General features: G+C 40.4%; 1 protein-coding gene across 1 annotated transcript in view; it reads right to left on the bottom strand.

Moving 5' to 3' along the window:
* Positions 1–21,727, bottom strand: part of arhgap39 (Rho GTPase activating protein 39) — a 140,882-nt gene that overhangs the window by 47,624 nt on the left and 71,531 nt on the right. Inside the window, exons 3-5 of the mRNA XM_072390269.1 lie at positions 16,879–18,169; positions 7,284–7,448; positions 3,247–3,432 (exon numbers count right to left, since the gene is read on the bottom strand). Coding sequence (XP_072246370.1) covers positions 3,247–3,432; positions 7,284–7,448; positions 16,879–18,169 — 1,642 coding nt within the window. The remainder of the gene's footprint in view (positions 1–3,246; positions 3,433–7,283; positions 7,449–16,878; positions 18,170–21,727) is intronic.

The following is a 21,727-nucleotide window of genomic DNA, read 5'->3' as shown; positions in this document are numbered from 1 at the left end:
TGTACCAGTGACCATTTTCAAATCCATAGATAAAATCCTTAATCAATTTATTTGTATACTATCTGAGTCAGTGTCCAACGATACATCGGCAAAATCCAGTAATTTCTAAAACAAGGCAGGTCAGGCACCATATGCACAAGAAAGAAGGAACATCTCCTTTTCTGACTTTATCTTTCTGCACTTCCTTCTATGCCTGCACCCTATCTCTACTCTGTCACCTCTGACAGAGTCGGACTCGTGGGTTCCTTCTATGTAGTTTATTGTTAGGTTTTTATATAGCTTGTTATATCTTCATTTGTAAGTCACTTTGGATAAAAGCGTCTGCTAAATACATAAACATAAACATAAACATAATCCATCATTTAAAATAGGGAGAAGGTGTTCTTTTGGAGAGAGTGGTATACTAAAGGAATTGAGCATATCGGTTGTCTCTACCACAACAGTACTTTCAAATAATTTGAAGAATTAAGAGAAACATACAATCTGCATAACAATTTCTCTTTCACAACATTTCTTATGCCTTTAATGTACGGGACAGTTGAAGAGAAACAGGAAATAGGGGCAGAGAGAGGGGAATGACACACAGCAAAGGCTGTCAGCCTCTATACATGGGATGCCTGCACAACCCTCTACACCACCGACCATCCATCCATTTTCTATATCTGTTTTATCCATCGCTTGGGTTGCAGGGGGGCTGGAGGCTATCCTAGCGGTCATTGGGCAATCCTGGACAGGTCGCCAGTCCATCACAGGGCCAAACGAGAGAAACAACCACACACACTCACCCCTAAGGACAATTATTATTATTTTTTTTTAAGAGTCACCAATTAACCTGACATGCATGTTTTTTGGACGGTGGGAGGAAGCCAGAGCACCCAGAAAGAAACCACACATACATGGGGAGAACATTCAAACTCCAGGTGGGGATTGAACCTGGAACCCTCTCCCTATGAGGCAACAGTGCTAACCACCACACCACCATGCAACCATGTTGTATTTATGTTTATGTTCATTGTCATTTCAAAATCCAACAAAAAGATGCAATCCTTACGTGCCTCGTCCCACGGACACTTTCAGCCTATTTGATTGGCTGGAATTGTTTAAAGCCATATCATGCTGCCTACCCACTGGGTATACCACAACAAAAAATGTCAATATCTCAATAACTTGTCATGTGCCCCTGAGCATCAATTACAGCTTGACAACGACATCTGTCATGCTGTTCACAAGTCGACTTATTGTCTGCTGAGTGTCTGCTGAGGCATGCCATCCCACTCTTCTTGAAGGGCGGTCCTCAGGTCATTGAGATTCTGGAGTACAGAGTTACGGTCCTCTACATGGCAACTCAGCTGATCCCATAGGTTTTCTTTGGGATTCAGGTCTGGAGAAAATGCAGGCCACTCCTTTTGAGGTACCACAGTCTCCAGCAGCCGTTCCCAAATGATGCGACCTTGATAAGCTGGAGCATTGCCGTCCATGAAGATTAAATTAGGGTTCATGCAGGGGCACAATGACTGGATTAATGATGTTATTCAGGTAGTATGGGTTTGTCACTGTGCCAGTCACAACGTATGTGAAGTTCTGTACTGACTACTCTGGCTTCCCCGGGCTACATGTTGAAGAGTCCTTGGGCAAGACACTGAACCCCACGTTGCCTCCCAGTGTATCACTGGGGTATGAATTTGTGTATGAGTGATTAGAAAAATCACGTAGTATCTTAAGACGTGCTGTGTGAGTGGGGTGAATGCGGCATGTAGTGAAGCGCTTTGAGTGGTCAGTTAGACTAGAAAAGCGCTATACAAGTATAAGTCCATTTACCATTTACCATCATAGAACAGCACTGAGTCCCACTGGTCTCTCGTCCAGCCTGGACCTTGTTTCAGCCAATTTCAGCCTCCCTTAAATGTGCCTGGAGTTGAGTGGCATTCACCATCCGGTTTCCGCAGAGCACTGTTCACAATGAAGTGATCATCAGTGTGGGATGTGGCCAAAGGACGTCCACTTCTATGCCTTTCTTTGACTCTTCCATTCTCTCTGTATCTCTGTTGCAACCTGCTGATTACACTCTGTGACACTTTAAGCTCAGTTGCCACATCCATCTGTGAACATCCCGTTTGAAGCCTCACAATGGCGAGGTACTGTTTATCAGTTGTTAGGTGTAATGTTGGTCTCATGATGTCAAAATGTGAATAGCATGATGAGGAAGACTGTTTAAATACCAATTCTAAATTTGTTGGTTGATTCATGGATCAAACCACTGTTGTGAATTTTGACGTTAAGCTCCTTGTTAGAGAGCAGCCACTTGTGCAAAAAGTACTGAAACATTGAACAGTTGGACATGTGCATTCAAAAGTTTACAGAAAGTCACATTAAGTTCACCTGTAAAGGTTATAATGCATTTTAGGTTCATGCTGAAATTTCACCCGAAAGCCGAATATCCATAACTTTTTGTGAGTAGTGTACTTGTCAGATATCACCTTTTTCTTTAAACTGGTCACTGGCAATTAATTTCCCTTTAATTCTGATTGCCATGTGCCCATGCTTCTCAAAGGTAAAGAGTAAATGAGAACCTGTAACCACCTCTAGTCTGTCACCACATCCAACTTTGCATCATTAGCTATCTGCATCATTTGGCTATCTGTCTCCCTCCATCAACCTGACCTTAGAACCATGTTCCTGCTAGCTTTTTTTTGGCTTTTTACAATGTTCCGAATTCATTCCAGCAACATCAGCTTACGGCCCTTCTTTCCACCTGATTCTGTTGAACATGGGTGAATGGGCAACTGTAGCTCAGGGAATAAGAGCAGTCGCCTACCAAGGTCGGTGGTTTGACTCCCATTTTGGGCAAGACACTGAACCCTACATGCCTACCGATGCATTCATTGGTGAATGAATGTGCATAGAATAAGAGGTGCTGTGTGAGTGTGTGAGCGAATGGGTGAATGTGGCATGTAGAAAAGCGATATACAAGTACAGGCCACTTACCATTTGCATGACCATTCACACTTGTTATTCCATATCTGACCAAATTATATTTCTCTGTCTATTTTCTTCTGTTTCACAAATGTAATTATTGTGTATATTAGGAATAACTTTTTTCCCAAAGGCTGAAAATTTTGTTTGAGACCAAGGAAATCATGGCAAGGTGAGACATGAAGCAGTTTTCTATAGTGGGAATAATGGGTTCTGAGTACAAGAAAATGTCAACAAGCTATGACAGAACAGCGACGCATGCTGTTCACACACCTCCAGAGCCACAGAAATGGGGTCAGCCTTGGAGCGACGATCTCCCATGTATGTCTGAATGAGCTTAAAGATGTCCACAGCCTCCTTCTTCACCGTGCGGTCTGAGGTTACAATCATTGGTTTTTTGATGGGCTCACTGCTCCAGGCCAGCATGTTGGCAATTGACACCTTCCTTCTAAACAGACCCTGTGAGAACAGCCAAGGGATGAACAAACAAAAAGAGATTAAACTGGCATAACCCTCTGTTGTATTCAACATTATTTGTCTAGTAGATTTAAGGACATTTACACATATTTTTAAATTATGTAATATAGAGTCATTTTTGGAAGAAGTATATTTTGTGCATGCTAAGGGCAGGATGTTTAATCAAGCTCAAGATTCAATGTTTCTCTATGAAGACAACTTTTTTTTTTTACAAAATGGAATTATATATAAACAATCATACTGAATGGAGGATTGGGTGATTATGTAATTGGAGTTGAACTGAACTGACTTACCCTCTCTACTTTTAAGACTAAGCTTAAAACTTTCCTTTTTGATAAAGCTTATAGTTAGGGATGGCTCAGGTAATCCTGAAACATCCCATAGTTAAGCTGCTATAGGCTTAGACTGCTGGGGGACCTCATCTGTCACACTTTTCTTCACTTTGCTCTCTTTTTCCCCCTGTTTAATTTCTCAAATTATATTCCGTACATGTGACATTATTGTGGTCATTAACTTGTGTTTCCCTGTTCCAACAGGTATCCTTTGAATGGTGTTACAGTGTTTGTTTTCCCCTCTTTTCTGTGTTCTCTAACCCCCAGTCGTTCTTCTCCACAGTTGCCTCAGGCATGCTTAGGACGGGAGATTGGACCAAAGAGAAGTTTCAGTGCAATCTGTCAGTTTCCTTAGCTCGGAAATTTTTTTTGCATTGGCTCTATATGTATGATTTGGACTAATTTTCAATTTGGTGCTTTATAAATAAAACTGAATTTATTTAATTTAATTGTTTAATTGTGAGAATGCTGATTAAGCAGATGACTTCTGAGTTTACAACGCATTCCAATGACACGGAATGTTCATGTGTTGACTGGAGGCTCCAACTGGCAGAATGGAAGAATACAGAAAGATTCTTCAGAAAAAAAGCTTTTAATCTGTGACTGTTTCCAAAATCTTTAAGCCACAGAAATAATTTTAGCATTAAAACGTAAATAATTTTGTCCTCTTTCAGCCAATGTGACTTTCATAGCCTTCAGGACTTTACTTTCTTAATCAGAAGCCTCTGAATCACAGCAGTACCTTCCAACTGTCAGTCCTTTTTGCATGTTTCTTCTCTTTTCTGTACTTTTTTGCCTTCATACAGCTCCAGCTTCTTTCAAAAATACATTACAGGCCTTTTGAAACTTCAGCAAATAATTTTCTGCTAAATTTTCACATTTTTCTGCAGTGTTTCTCTTCTTTCTGAATTTATTCACTTCTTTTTTCGCATTTTTCTTCTCTTTTCTGCCTTCATCTAGCACAAGATCCTTTCAAAATACAGTTCGGGCCTTTTGAAACCTCAGCAAATTGATTTTCACTTTTTGTTTTGCATTTTTCTTCTCTTTTCTGTAGTTTTTTTTCCTCCATCCAGCTCCAGCTCCTTTCAAAAATACCTTTCAGCTCCAGGTCTTTTCGAAATTATCTTTCAGTCCTTTTGAAACTTGAGTCAATAATTTTCTGCTAAATTTTCACTGTTTTCAGCTTTTAGCATGAGCAGCTCTCCCCATTCAGCTCATCAGCATTCTCACTGCTGTTTCGAAGGAACAGCTTTTTCTAGTTTTTCTTTATTCTTAGTTCTTCCGTACTTTTTTTGTCCTTTAACTACTCCTGCATATATTCACAGATTTAAACAATTCTGGTATCAAAACGTTCAGCTCATTCAGGAGATGTATGCTCCATCTTTTGGTAGTTTTCAATTTTATACTTAAAAATATTAAATATTTAAAATATTTAACTTTCATTCAAATTTTCCCATCATTCAAATGAATGGGAAATGCTTTAAAGGGGAACTCTGGTATTTTTAAACCTAGACCTTATTTCTGGCATAAAATACGTTTATCTATTCACCGAGAACAGTTTGGCGAAAGTCGGCGTCCATCAGAAGCTATTTAGATAACTCGCGATCTGCGTATATCCATATAACGGAGTGAATGGGGCTTAGACGATGCAGCCTCTAAATAAGGCATTATCTGTCTTTATTTCACCAATACTTTAACGAGAATGAATGAACGAACGTGTACTATAGCTCTGTTAGCTCATAGCTCTGTTAGCTCATAGGTCCTGTTATGTGGCTACTTGCGGCTATAGGAGAGCTAACGGAGGGATTTGTACACAGGCACTTCATCCACATAACAGTAGCTGTGTGCTAACACAGCAATAGTACGCGTTCGTTCATTCATTCTTCTTAAAGTATTGGTGAAATAAAAACCAATACTTTAAAATAAAGATAATGCCTTATTTAGAGGCTGCATCGTCCCTGCCCTGTTCACTACGTTATATGGATATACACCTATCGCGAGTTATCTAAACAGCTCTCGAAGGACACCGACTTTCACTGTTCTCAGTGAGTAGATAATTTCATGCCAGAAATAAGGTCTAGGTTTAAAAATACCGGAGTTCCCCTTTACACTTTTCCTCCTCTTTCCCACCTAACTACTTCTGCATTCTTTCAGCTAGAGACACCATTCAAACTTTAAACGGGTCACAAGACATTCAGCTATTACCAAATGGTTCAGATTTTTCAAATATTAAGTCAATTTTGAAATATGACAGTTTAAAAAACATGAACATTTTTGCTCCTTGATTTTAGGACGCAGCCAGCAGAGTGGCACACTGATCATTTTAAGCTTTGTCTGATATTCAAATAAATTCCTCTAACTTTCATACAGTTTAACTTAGAGAAACAAATTATACCTTAAATATGTAGGAAATCTTGTCCTCTTTCAGCCAATGTGACTACTAAAGAGCTCACATTTACAGAATTTCAGCTATGATCCTTGAAGCGAGAGAAACCTTCTTCAAATTCTCTCACTAACTCCAATGGAAAGTGACCAGAGAGACAGGTTCAACTGTGTTCAACTCACTGCTGTTTAAAAATCCTCATTGCCATTACATTGCTACGTTTCTCTAACCCTTCTGGTTCTTACGGTCTTCAAATTATTTTACTCACTCTTACAGTTTCCTCACAGGAGGTCATAGTATCCCTTCAGTCATTTCTGCTGGTTCTACTAGAAGGGAGCTCGTTAAGCCGCAGCTGTTTATAAACATTCCTATCAATGTGAAGATGTCTCTCTTCCACTCTGCTACATATTACACTGCAGCCATTTTAGCTATTACTCACTTGACTTCTGCAAATTTCTTTCACTATTTTCAGCTTTTTTAGCATGGTTAGCTATCCCCATTGAGCTCATCAGCATTCACTGCTGTTTTGCAGGAACAGGTTTTTCTAGTTAAACTTAGTCTCTCTTTAAAGTTTAACTTGTTTGCTAAAGCTGCTTGTTAATAAGAATATCTTGTTGGGTGGGAACCTTGTGCGTTTTTCTTGTTTTTTAAATTATAATTTTGTTTCATTGGTCCAGTATGAGAGGGCAAACTCAGCTCATGTGTTATCTTTCGAACAGCTAACCTGACACGTAATAGATCGAAACTACTTGATTATTTGTGGTTTTATAACTAAAAGGGTGACATAAACAATGACATTTTCACTTGAAGACAGTTTTTTATTTCAATTATTGGTTGCTAATATACAAGGAACTAAATTAATTACACATTGATAATAATCATATGAACTGCATCACACTGAGAGTCAATAGCTAAAGTTCTCAGATGAAGGGAAAATGAACATGTCCTTCACTGTTGTACCTTTACATGCAAACCAATGAGACAATACTGTGGAAGACAGAAAGTAAGACACACACATTTGTACTGTACATGTATATGTAAAATATAGAATACCAGTAAAACATGCATCTTTGGAATCACAAACAAGAGATGGGTGTTTCATTTTCTTTGTGTAGTACCTGTGTGTGTTTGTTGAAGTGCTTGGATGCCCAGTTCTCAATATCAGTCTCTGAGGAGGGCTTTCTCAAGCTGAATTCTGGGAAAATGCCACAGCTTGCACTTGGTATCATATTCCTGGCATTTCGACTGGCTTCAAACTGTGCACAAGCTCCAAGATCCTCTGACTGATAGGCAAAGACAAATTGAGAGAGAGACAGGAAAGATTTAAAGTTATCTCTGTGCTGTTGTTGCTGAATACTGAAAGTTTATTTACCACTCAGAGGGAGCTGACCGCCAATTACCCACATGGCAATTCAATCACCAAAAACAGTTGAAATAAACAGTTGTCAGTTGACAAAAGACGGAGCAGGAAATGCTTTAGTAGTTCGAACACAGCCTTTTCAATTATGTCACTCTAATCCAAACAGATATTGCATAGGAGGGGTAAAGTTGAAGAAAGTACTTCAAACGCATCATGCTTTGGACCAAATCATTAGACTGATGGACTGACATTGTCCTTCAGCTTCAACTCTGGAGCACTGGGTAACTCACCTGGTTGAGTGGGTGCCCCATGTACAGAGGCTAAAGATTCTTGATGCTGCCAGGTTCCAAACCCAGCCTAGGGCCCATCTACCTCTACCTCCACTTCTCTATCAAGATTTTTTCACTGTCTAGAAAACTGTCACAGTTACATATACAGTTACAGAGTCGAATGAATATCTGAAATTTTTCATGCATGTTATCTAAAAAATTTGGAGTCTTACCATTAAAGTAAATCTTGTAAATATATTTGTTGCTTCAATATTGATCAAACACATGCGTTATTTGGTAGTTTCTTCCATTATTTTTGATTAGTTATTGTATTAATCAAAGTAATCTGGGACATCTGGAGACATAGTAACATTATGCAACACAGTGAGCAGCCCAGATATTATACATCTTATGTACCAATAAAAACAAGGGTTGTACTTTAAATTACTGCACGTTAATCAGATGATAACAGTGTGGTAACAAGATTGAAATAAAGAAGTAATAGAGACAAAATGTCATGTAATTACCAAGGTAATAACAAGATAATAGCCTGTAATAACAGTAGGTACATCACGGTAAACAACACACCAGTACTGAAGTTACATACACTATTATCTAATAATAGTGTATGAGCATTATAGAAATAATATGGTGACCTGCTAAAAATAAAATGATTTTATGTATATATATATATATATATACAATATATTGATTAATAAATAGCAATATGGTGAAATTAATTTGGTAATAACCAATTAATGAAGATTTATAAAAATACGTTTTTATAGGGTATAGGGTAGCTCTGTTAGTCGTCCCAGAGCAGATCCCGAGCTGCCGGGACTTAAGAGTGGCTGGGTGACTGTCAGGAAGAGGAGTCATAGTCCTAAAGTCAAGCCCGTGGTTCACCATCAACCTGTCCACGTTTCAAATAGATTTTCCCCACTCAGCGACACACCCGGGGCGGCTGTAGCTCAGGAGGAAGAGCAGTCGCCCACCAATCGGAAGGTCGGTGGTTTGACTCTGGCTTCCCCGGGCTACATGTCGAAGAGTCCTTGGGCAAGACACTGAACCCCACGTTGCCCCCCCAATGTATCATTGGGGGTATGAATGTGTGTATGAATGATTAGAAAAGCACGTAGTTATGAATCTTAAGACGTTGCTGTATGAATGTGTGTGAGTGGGGTGAATGCGGCATGTAGTGAAGCGCTTTGAGTGGTCAGTTAGACTAGAAAAGCGCTATACAAGTACAAGTCCATTTACCATTTACCCGCTGAGGACAAAACCCTGGTAACTAGCAGCTCTATAGTCAGAAACGTGGCATTAGCGACACCAGCGACCATAGTCAAATGCATTCCAGGGGCCAGAGCGGGCAACATAGAATCCTATTTAAAACTGCTGGCTAAGGATAAACGTAAATACGGTAAAATAGTTATTCACGTCGGCGGTAATGACACCCGGTTACGCCAATCGGAGGTCACTAAAATTAATGTTGCATCGTGTGTAATTTTGCCAAAACAATGTCGGACACCGTAGTTTTCTCTGGACCCCTGCCAAATCTGACCAGTGATGACATGTTTAGCCGCATGTCCTCATTCAATCGCTGGTTGTCTAGATGGTGTCCAGCAAACAACGTGGGCTACATAGATAATTGGCAATCTTTCTGGAGAAAACCTGGTCTGATGAGAAGAGACGGCATCCATCCCACTTTGGAAGGAGCGGCTCTCATTTCTAGAAATATGGACAAATTTATTAGTTATCCAAAAACATGACAACCCAGGGTTGAGACCAGGATGCAGAGTTGTAGTCTTACACACTTCTCTGCGGCTTCCCACCTGATGCTGCCCCCCCCCCCCTCAATCAAAAAACACAAAAGGAGCAAATCCTCTTGTGCAAACCAAATTTAAAACAAAAACTTTAACTGAACAAAAACATCAAACTATTAAATGTGGTTTGCTGAATATTAGATCTCTCCTTTCGAAGTCTCTGTTAGTGAATGATTTGATCTGTGATCATCATATTGATATATTTTGTCTTACAGAAACCTGGCTGCAGCAGGAGGATCATGTTAGCATTTGTTACGGCCTCACAAAATAGAAATAATTCATAGGCTCAATGAGACCGTAACATATTAGGACGCCACACAATGTTTGCAAAAAGGGACAATATTTATTAAAAGTTGACACTGAAAAGGAAAAGGGGAAAGAAAAGTTAATGGTTAACCCATAATGTTATGAACCAAAAAGAGATGGAGACCCCGGCCAAAAGAACAAAAGGGAGAAACACAGGGCCAGCCACGCAGTGGGCCGTTGCACCCTGCGTTTTCCCCACTTACTGAAAAAAAATATAACCTGAAACAAAAATGACAAAACAGGACTACCGGCAGTCTCCAACTCAAACTAACATAACAAACTAAAATAGGAAAAACAAACACTCTGTCCTCTAAGACAGGTGAATAATAAGAAGAAAGAAAATAAGGGTTAACAATTAAATCAAAAGAAAGCAAACCATCCATGTAGCTGCTGCCTCCAGAGCGAGAGACCGGCCTTCCTCCTCTCCCTCTTTATCCTCGACCTGATTACCAATTGGCCACTGGCCTGTGGAGGACGACAAAGAGGAAGGAGAGGGCAGGGAGACAGCAGCACACCAAGACACCCCAGGTGTGCCATCACCTGGCCACACATAACAGCATTAACGAATCAACTCCCTCTGACTATTTGAATGTTCACGTTCCTCCAACCACAGGCAGAGGAGGAGGAGTGGCAGCTATCTTCAGATCAGGGTTACTAATCAGTCCTAGACCCAAGATTAGTTTTAGCTCTTTTGAATCTCTGATTCTCAGTTTTTCCCACCCAAAGTGGAAATCACAAAAACCTCTTGTGTTTGTTGTTGTGTATCGTCCACCTGGCCCTTATTCTGAGTTTCTGTCTGAATTCTCAGAGTTTTTATCCCAGTTAGTGCTGAGTACAGATAAAGTCATTGTAGTGGGTGACTTTAATATTCATGTAGATGTTGAAAATGACAGCCTAAATATTAACTTTAATTCTATATTAGACTCTATTGGATTTTCTCAAAGTGTTCACAGACCTACTCACTGCCTTAATCATACCCTTGACCTTGTGCTGACTTATGGCATTGAGAGTGAACAGTTAACAGTGTTCCCTCATAACCCTGTCTTGTCTGATCATTATTTAATAACTTTTGAGTTTATATTACTTGACTACACGGTTTCTGAGAAGAATTCTACATATAGAAGGTGTCTATCAGAGAATGCTGTAACCAGATTTAAAGAGTTGATTTCATCATCCTTTTCTTCACTGCCATGTACAGATATGACAGAGGACGGCTACCTAAATTTTACTCCAGTAGAACTTGACTCTCTTGTTGACAGCACTACAGCTTCAATGCGTACAACACTGGACAATGTTGCCCCTCTGAAAAGGAAGGTAATCAGTCAGAAGAGGTTGGCTCCTTGGTATAATTCACAGCTGCGTGCGTTAAAGCAGACTGCAAGAAAGCTGGAGAGAGAGTGGCGTTCCTCTAATTTAGAAGAGTCTCAATTAGTCTGGAAAGATAGTTTAATAACGTATAAGAAAGCACTTCGTAAAGCTAGAACTGCTTATTATTCATTATTGATAGAAGAGAATAAGAACAATCCCAGGTTTCTTTTCAGCACTGTTGCCAGGCTGACAAAGAGTCCGAGCTCTGTTGAGCCATGTATTCCTTTAACTCTCAGCAGTGATGATTTCATGAGATTCTTTATCAATAAAATTGTTTCTATCAGAGAGAAGATTAATGGAATCCTTCCCATTATTATCACTGATGTATCATCAAGTAGAGCAGCTTTAGAAGTATCTTTAGAACCTGATTTGTATTTAGACGGCTTCTGCCCAGTTGATCTTTCTGAGCTAACAACAGCAATAGTCTCTTCTAAACCATCAACTTGTATGTTAGACCCAATCCCAACCAGACTGTTCAAGGAGGTGTTCCCCTTAATTGACACTTCCATATTGGATTTGATCAATCGGTCTTTGTTGACAGGATATGTACCTCAGACTTTTAAGGTTGCTGTAATTAAACCTTTACTTAAAAAACCTACTCTTGATGCAGAAGTGTTGGCTAATTATCGACCTATATCCAATCTCCCTTTTTTGTCTAAAGGTCTTGAAAAAATAGTTGCAGTTCAACTTTGTGATCATTTACATAGAAATAATCTGTTTGAAGAGTTTCAGTCAGGATTCAGAGTGCATCATAGCACAGAAACGGCACTGGTGAAAGTTACCAATGATCTCCTCTTAGCCTCTGATAGCGGACTTGTTTCTGTGCTTGTCCTGTTGGATCTCAGTGCTGCATTTGATACGATCGATCACAGCATTCTGTTACAGAGACTTGAACATGTTATTGGGATTAAAGGAACTGCATTAGGCTGGTTTAAGTCATATTTATCTGATAGATTCCAGTTTGTTCTTGTAAATGAAGAATCTTCCTCACACGTTGGAGTAAGTCATGGAGTTCCTCAGGGTTCTGTGCTTGGACCGATTCTTTTTACTTTATACATGCTTCCATTAGGTAACATTATCAGACAGCATGGCATAAAGTCCCATTGTTATGCTGATGATACTCAGCTGTACTTATCTATGAAACCAGATGAAACCAATAGGTTGGTCAGACTACAAGCCTGTCTTAAAGACATAAAGACCTGGATGACTCAGAACTGTCTGCTTTTAAATTCAGACAAAACTGAAGTTGTTCTCTTTGGACCTGAGCGCTTCAGGGAGAAATTGTCTAGTTATATAGTTACTCTAGATGGTATTTCCTTGGCTTCTAGTTCTACAGTGAGGAACCTTGGAGTTATTTTTGACCAGAATTTATCATTTGACGCACATATAAAACTGGTTTCTAGGACTGCCCTCTTTCACCTTCGTAATATTGCTAAAATCAGGAACATCCTGTCTCAGGGTGATGCAGAGAAACTAGGTCATGCATTTGTTACTTCAAGATTGGACTACTGTAATTCTTTATTATTGGGCTGTCCCACATATTTTCTGAAAAGCCTCCAGCTGATCCAAAATGCTGCAGTCAGAGTTCTGATGAGAACTAACAGGGGAGATCATGTTTCTCCAGTTTTAGCTTCTCTTCATTGGCTCCCTGTTAAATTCAGAATAGAATTTAAGATTCTTCTTCTCACATATAAAGTTCTTAATGACCGAGCTCCATCATATCTTAAAGATCTCATTGTAAGATATTTTCCTAACAGAGCACTTCACTCCCAAACTGCAGGTTTACTTGCTGTTCCCAGAGTTTCTAAAAGTAGAATGGGAGGCAGAGCCTTCAGTTATCAGGCCCCTCTCTTGTGGAATAAGCTGTCAGTAAATGTCCGGGAAGCAGACACCCTTTCCACTTTTAAGATTAGGCTTAAAACTTTCCTTTTCGATAAAGCTTATAGTTAGGGATGGCTCAGGTAATCCTGAAACATCCCATAGTTAAGCTGCTATAGGCTTAGACTGCTGGGGAACCTCATCTGTCACACCTTTCCTCACTTTGCTCTCTTTTTCCCCCTGTTTAATTTCTAAAATGATATTATGTACATGTGACATTATTGTGGTTATTAACCTATGTTTCCCTGTTCCAACAGATATCCTTTGAATGGCGTTATGGTGTTTCCCCCCCCCCTTTTCCCTCTTTTTTGTCTTCTCAAACCCCAGCTGGTCGAGGCGGATGGCCACCCTTCCTGAGTCTGGTTCTGCCAGAGGTTTCTTCCTGGTTCTGGTTCTGCCAGAGGTTTCTTCCTGGTTCTGGTTCTGCCAGAGGTTTCTTCCTGTTAAAAGGGAGTCGTTCCTTTCCACAGTCCCTCAGGCTCAGGACGGGAGATTGGACTGAAGACAAGTTTCGGTGCAATCTGTTGGTTTCCTTAGCTAGGATATTATTTTTGAATTGGCTCTATATGAATTAATTGGATTATGATTACAATGAATTGAATTCCAATTGGCTTGAATTGGACTATATTACTTAAGTGCCTTGAGATGACAATTGTTGTAATCTGGCGCAATATAAATAAAATTGAATTGAATAAATTGAATTGAATAGGGTTATGTAATTTATGTAAATTAAATATGGTATGGAAGAAGTTAAAACTGGTAATTGCCATTACTATTATTAGTATTACTGTTAGTACTGTTACTAATGTTACTGTAGTATTACCATTATTACCATTAGTATTGTAGTGAATTTCATCCCTTCTGGTCAAACATTTTTTGTTTCAAAATAACTCAGAAGAAACTGAATGTTTATTATAGCAACTAGTTACCTGGAAACACTTTTAGTAGTTTCCATGTAATAACCATGCATCTAGGCTGCAAAGTCATGAAGTGGTGGTTTCTGTTTCATTTCATGGTTATAGTACATTAAACCAGATATCAAAAGGTATAATTATTACCTGGAAACACTTTTAGTAGTTTCCATATAGTACCTGTTTCTGTTTAATTTCACGATAGTATTACATGCTATCTTGAGGGTAGGCTAATTCTAACCCAAAAACTATGGAAACATAGTTACCTCATCATTAATTTCTTAGTACTACATTTATGTCATCATATTACCATTTCATTGTTAACCCTTTAGGCGCCAGAGGTTTTTTTTCGAAAATCCTTGATTTTGACAAATACATTTCAAAAGGCTATATCTTAAATCTGATAAGAGATAGAGAGTTTCTGTAAATTAGAGAAATGTTAAGGATGACCCGAAGTTTATGTAGGAAGCAAATTTACACACCTAATTTGCATATTATGACATATTATGATTATGGTGGTGGCGGCCAATGATGAAAATGCAGCCTTTTCCCCCAAATATGCCCCTACTATTCTCTGTGCTATGTTCAATATTCTATATTCAATGCGCTAGACAATGCAAAATGTTCAGGGAAATAGCAAAGATTAAACCAACACTGTAAATTATTTCTAATAAATGGCCAAAAAAATGCACATGAGCGATAACCTCATGTTTGCCTGCAAAGGTCAAACTAGGCCTATGTCTATCCACCCAGGTGACACTGTTTGTAGTTTTTTTATGGTGTGATACCTCTCATTGCATGGTACCACACAAAGACCCACACCACACTGCCTACACCTGTATTTTTGTCTGACGGCGGCCTTTAGCCCGGGTTCGATCAGAACATATACAACACAATCTGGGTGGTCATCAGCCTTATACAGAAAGTGATGTTCTGTGAGTCTCTGTGGCATTTCACCCGATGACTTCTTACTCCCTTTATGACTCTCTTTCCTGGAGTAGCCTTCCAGTAAACCAGTTACCACGTCTTGCACAAAGACCTTCAGAGACTTGTGATGAACCGGAATACAGCTTCAGTAAATTATGTGAGCATTCACCATATTTTTGCTAAGAATAGCATGGAAAATTCTGTTATACCACTTTCTTGATCTGTGGGGAAAGAGTTAGGTCTTCATTCTTTGATCTGCAGTGTCAATGCACCCCAGGAATGAATTATAATCATCAACACACACAGGTGTATTTATTCATCTGTACCCACTGGTAGTGTGTTTTGTCCTGATGCGTTTTTGATTTCACTGACAGTTACATCAGACCACTGGTGAAATCTTGAATGTGGCTTGACTTCATGGGAGGCTAAAAACTGATGGGCATAACGATTTGTTTCTACAGTCAATAAATTCCAGAAATCATCATTGAGAAAAAGTGACAAAAAATCTTGGGTTGAACCAGCATTGGATAGTTCTCTGTCCCCCTGATATCCAACTGTTTCATCAAATGGCCTTATCTAATTTTTGTACCCCACCTCATCAGTCAAATACTCAAAGCCTGCATGTTCATAACCTGGCTTAGTGAGACGCATGTTGGCTGACTTGGCTCTGCGCTGTGTGACAGTGCGTCTGCCTCTAAATGCACCACTTGTGCCACCTTGCGCTCCTGCCATGTCTCCACAAAGTGCGCCAACAGTGAACAGACACAGCACGGCTGCGGCTACGCGCATAAACTGCGCCGCTTCACTTTGTGAAGGCACCGTGTCAGAAAGCACAGCATTCACTTGGCGAGCTCGATAAAAAGACAGAACACCCACATTACTCCCAGCCTCGTTCCCTCCAGTACTACCATCCCTGCTAACTCCTCGATGGAAACTTCGACCCATGAAACATTTTCCTCACCACCTACATTGCTGGGCAAAGGATCTGAAGTTGGTGTTTGGTGTAGGGAAACACTTTGTCCGACTGCTGGTGAGGCAGGGACGCGGGGGAACTAGCGCCGGGACTAGCTAACAGCTGACCGTCATCTTCTGAAGGTACATTTTCCCCTTCAGAATCAGGATTAGCGAATAGAAGACCCGGCGCTTCTTTGCAGGTAAACTTTTTAGTGGACATTGTGCGATTATTTGAAAAAAGTACTCGCTAATGCTGCTTATATCGCTCTGCTGCTGTGGCTCAATGGTGTACTCGCTCGGTGAAGAACTCGTACTGATTCAACTTGTTGTAGCAAAAACATTTGAAATAGAATTATTTTTTGCATCAGAGGAGAAATGTGACATGTCTGCCAACCAGAGGTGGAGAGTAGGAACAAAATATGACGTTATTTTTGCCACAATGGGCCGTTTTATTCAAGGCGCCATCTTGTCGACTTAAGTCAACCATGGCGCTTGGAGGGTTAAATTATTAACCCACATAATCACTTAATTTTTAGCAGGTTACCATAATTCTAAAATGTTACCATACTATTACCAGATAGTTTTACCTTCTTGACATCTGTAAATTTGTTTTCCTATTACTGCTCTTGGTTTCAGCCCCTTATTACCCTGGAACGCCTGGTCCGTTATTTCTTTAATGTTCCCATTGTTTTTACATGGCTATTACTTGCTTATTACTTTAGTAGTGACATGGTATTACCTAGCTATCACCTCTGTATTTCCATCTTGTCACCACACTATTACCATCTTATTACTATACTGTAATGTAAAGTGCAACTGAAACAACAGCCCATCAATACAAAAAAAATTCAAAAGCAACATCTAAAGTGGAAATATCTGATCCTGCTAATGGTGGATGTACACAGACACAGCAGTACCTGTGAGGGGTGGAGGTAAGGTTCAGGGGAGGCCAGGTTGTTCTGAACAGAGAGGCTTTTCTCCAACAGGGCCTGAGGGAAGCCCAGCCGATCAAAGGTGCTGCGTTTCCAGTGGTGGCCATCGCTCTGTGCCAGTGCTTCATCCTCACTGAATGCTCTCACCACTGGTCCTGGTAATGGCAGAGGCATTGCCCCGTCACTTTCGTAGCCATCTTTGAAACCACCACCCTGGGCCATCCCCCCTCCTTGTCCAGAGTCCCAGCTGCTCCTCTGTTTCATCACTTGCTGGGCCTCCCATACTAGTTTGGCCTGGGCCAGCATTGCTTCTGATGTTGTGCCTGTGAGCTCCCCTTCCCCAAAGCGTCCCAACTCCTGGGGCAGGGACGGTTTGCGGCTCTTGCGTTTGCGGTTACCACTGGGAGAGAAAACCCCAAGGCCCGCTGTGGAGGAGGAGGAGGAGAGTGAGTGGGTCTGGGTAGACGTCCAGGATATTGAGTCTTCATAAAGCAACCTCTGACCTCCTTCTCCACCCTCCCCACTGTATTGCAGTAGTAAGCGAGGGTCTCTAATCAGAGACTGACTATGCTGCAGAGTATAGGACCCCCCATATGAACCACCATAGCCCCCTGTGGTGCCATAATGCAGCAGACGGTCAGCTGTCTTGAAACGGGGGCTGGAAGATGACTGCTCCACATACACCAGTTGCTTAACATACTCCTTCCCCACAGGACTGTACTCCAGACTCTGTGTCTTTTCTGGACATTTCTGCCTGGTCAGAACCAGCTGGCCATAGGGTGACTGGCTCTGCTTGGGAGAGTGGTAAAGGGGGGCAGAAGACTTACGAGCAGGTGACTTGCTAGAGCCATAAAAGGAACATGAGTCAGAGAGGTGCATGTCAGTGGGAGGCTCTTCGTAAATTGGAGGGGGTTGATACTCTGAAGGTGGCTCCTCGTACAATGGGGGTTCAAAGGCATAACGGGGCGAGGGAGGCTGGGAATCAGCTGAGGGGCGGCGGTGGGTACCTGCACAGCCCAGCTCAGCCCGCTTTAGAAATGGAGACTGGCGGCGGTCAGCATAGAGAACTGGGGAACCGTCAGATTCTGGTGGTGGGTTTCCTCCAGAGGAATGGCGTGTTCGTGAGGTGGTTCCCCCTCCAGAGGGAGCACCAGAAGTTGGGGGATCACAAGGAGAGTAACCATTTCCCTGATGAGCCAAAAAGCTGGGCTCTCTGTCTGTCACCTTGATCAGCATTCGCTCCTTTGTACCAGTATTCCATCTGAAGGGAGAAGTCCTGAGAAGAGAAAACAAATAATCACCTTTTTGAAAAAATAGATTAAAAATAGATTAAAGTCATAACACATCCAAGTAATTCAAAAGGGGTGCCCGAGTCAACTAAGGCAAGATCAGGCAAGTAAAATGTGATGTCTTGATAAACAGCAATCAACCATGTTATGACCGCCCACATGATATTGAGTAGGTCCTCATGCTCTGACCAGTCAGGATGTGGACAAAGAACATCTGAGGGTGTCCTGGAGTGTGGTATCTGTGTAGTTGTATGCCACTAACCCTAACCCTGTGCACAAGAGTCCTATATTTCTGTTAGAGGTGCTGTGCCTTATTGTAATTCCAGGAACAATCATCCTCTCATTTTCATCAGGAAAAACAGAGACACAGGTCAGATAAAACTTAACAAATGGATGTAATAAAGAGCTGTTCTTGTAAGTTCACCTGCCAGTCAAATGACAAATCAGGACCATGCAGCACCCAATCAAGCAGGTCATAAAAGTACTATAAGGAGCTCCAATCTCTGCAGTTCTCTTTTCTCTTCATAATAAAAACAATAAACCTTTATGTTATCCCTATTCTTTGGATTCTGGATTGAATGACTGTTTCCAGACCTTTCATCAATCACACAAGTACCAACTTGACTGAACACTAACCTGACTTCATGCATGTTAAGTCTGGAAAAATATTACCTGTATTTTCCTGTTTGCACAATCAATGGATGCCGATGTATAAATAGAAATAAATATCTTAATAAAGATCTTTCAACATGTACTCCTAGTTTGAAACCACCATGCCAGATACCAATCAACTTTAACCCTCCAGGGACCCCAGGGCCCAATTGGGTCTTTTTAAACACTTTAGAATTTTTAATAATCAATATTTCTGCCCGTGTTACTGCTAATGACATGAGAGTTTCCAAAAGTAAATGGTTTGGATCAAGGTAAAAATTGCAACCTCACTTCTCATCACACCTTCTCAGTTTAAAAGTTACATGTACATTGCACACATAGGACCCTCGGCCCATGCCACATTTTTTGTACATAGTTTAATTTAGCCATCTCATAGGGTGATTACCTACCTTTTAACCTAAGCCTTTGTATCATTTGTAAAAATGACAAACTTTATAGTTCTGATTAGGGCTGAAGCTGATAAACATATATTTTTTCTATCTATCTATATGATTTTTATATAAATTTTTCTGAGGAAACTCATTTGTTGCTCCACTTCTGTGGCTGCTTCCTCTACACTGCCCCCTCTGCCAAGATTCACCTTCACCTCTGCGGCTGATTCCTCCACCCCACCTATGCAGGATGCACTGTTCTATGCTGTTGTCTGTTGGGGGAGTGGCACTATGGGCAAAAACTATAGTTGCCTTGACACACTGGTGAACAAGGCCAGTTCTGTGCTAGCCAGGAGGCTGTGCCATCTCAGAACTGTAGTGGAGTAGCAGATGAGGAAGAAGTTGTATGTTATGATAGACAACAATAAACACCCCCTCTACGACATCCTGACAGGACAGAGGAGCCGCTGCACACCTTGGATCCTGTGACCAAAATGCACTCTGTCAGACAGGTAGACCATTAATAGGTGAGAATGGCTTAAATAACATGCACATTGGTTACGAGGTTCAGTGACACATGTGACTGTAACGTGTTGAACTGAAGAAGCCTTTTGTATGAGAGGTGAAACGTCTTCAAGATCCAAGAAGAATTCCAGTTGCCCTTATGCAAGCTTGTATGATTACCATGACCTGGATGACTGGATGAGTAGCATGAGAGTGATTGCAAGGCACAGCTGGAGTAGGAATCAGGTCATGACAACCAGTAATTCACTAGAATTATCTTTCATAACAGCTCACAGACCCTAAGAGGGCCTGATTATCAGAGTTTGGAGACATCTTCATGGAAGACATCGTGACCAAGCCCCCCCCCCCAAAGGTCAACCTATGGGGAACCCCAGAGTAACAAAGAATGGCTCAGTTCTAGCACAGTGGAAAGAATAAACAGTAATCAAATAGTAATCAAATAAAATCCTTTTTTATATATTAGACTAGTTTTATAATATATACATATATATATATATATATATATATATATATATATATATTTATATATTATCATTATTTATTATTATTAACAAAGTCACTATAAGTTACTCCTACTATTATTTATATATATGTTAATAATAATAAATAATGATAATGACAACGGCAGTGTTAGCCACGATGAGGAGGACGTCAATGTGAAAGAACAAAATCATATCCACACATACATAATCTTATTAGTAGTCGAAAGATGAAGACAATGCAAATTGGTTATCATAAATTAAGGAAAAAATTGTGAGAATGTGTATACAACAAATATATGTAGTAGTTAAAACATTATACGTAGAATTATTTGACAGCGTTAATGTTACACTTCGTGGAGAGTAATGTTGTGAGGACCCAAATGCAGACATTGGAGCTGACAGAGGTTGAAAAGACACAAACTGATTTATTTCAAACTACACTATTTACCATAAAAGAAAACTAAACTGAGAGAAGCTAAACCAATGAACTGACAAAAACATGATTACGTCGAGAGCAGGAAAAAACTGGGAAGCAAAACCACAGAGTTGTAACTGTGAGGATCTGACAAAGACTAAGAGAAACCAGGGAGCTGAAATACTGTGGGGAACTGATTGTGGAACGATTGTAGCTGAATAATAAACACAGGTGAATGACTGGAGCTAATGACTAGGCAGGAGGGAACTGACGAGACAAGACCAACTGATCTGAAGTAAAAGTACTGAAGACAAAATATAAGTGTAACTAAAAACCAGCGTCTAAAGACTTGACTAAACTGAAGAAATCCTGATAACAAACCAAGACCTTAGGAACACAAACAAAACAAGCATAAGCAAAATGCCAACTAAGACCAACAACAGAGAACAACCCAGAAGGGATCTATGAACAAAAAGACAAATCAATACCAAAAAAATACAGACAGCATAAATTCAAATAACAACCAGTGACAGACAAAAAAAACTTCAACTGAAATAAAACAGTAAAATTGAGGCATGAAAAACAAAATCAAAGTCCAAAATCCACAAACCCTAACATCAAGTGTAGAGCAGGATGTGAGAATCCCAGTCAGGTGTAGTACCGTCGGGCGTAAAAAGTGACGTTTATGGCCACCAGCAGGTGGCGCTATAAGTATATGTAAGTTTGGACATATGTATGCATTCTGGGTGGAGCCCAAGTGCAGCCTATGAAGTTTGGTGAAGATTGGACAATGTATGGAAAAGTTATAAGTGACTTATTTGGTCACCATCAGGTGGCGCTATAAGCATGTGTAAATTTGGTCATATGTATGCGTTCTGGTTGGAGCCCAAGGGCAACCTATAAAGTTTGGGGTAGATTGGATAATGTATGTGGGAGTTATAAGCTTCTTTGTTTTTTCATGGCGAGCAATGGCCAGTCATCGAAATTTGAGGTTTCGCCACAGCGACACCCTTTTAGGCTTAAGTTTTTTTCTAAAATCCTTGATTTTGACAAATAAATTTCAAAAGGCTATATCTTAAA

This window comes from Leuresthes tenuis, unplaced genomic scaffold, assembly GCF_036924035.1.
Source record: "Leuresthes tenuis unplaced genomic scaffold, fLeuTen1.0.hap1 SCAF_7, whole genome shotgun sequence".
NCBI classification, from domain to species: domain Eukaryota; kingdom Metazoa; phylum Chordata; class Actinopteri; order Atheriniformes; family Atherinopsidae; genus Leuresthes; species Leuresthes tenuis.
This window is presented reverse-complemented; position numbering and strand designations above follow the sequence as displayed.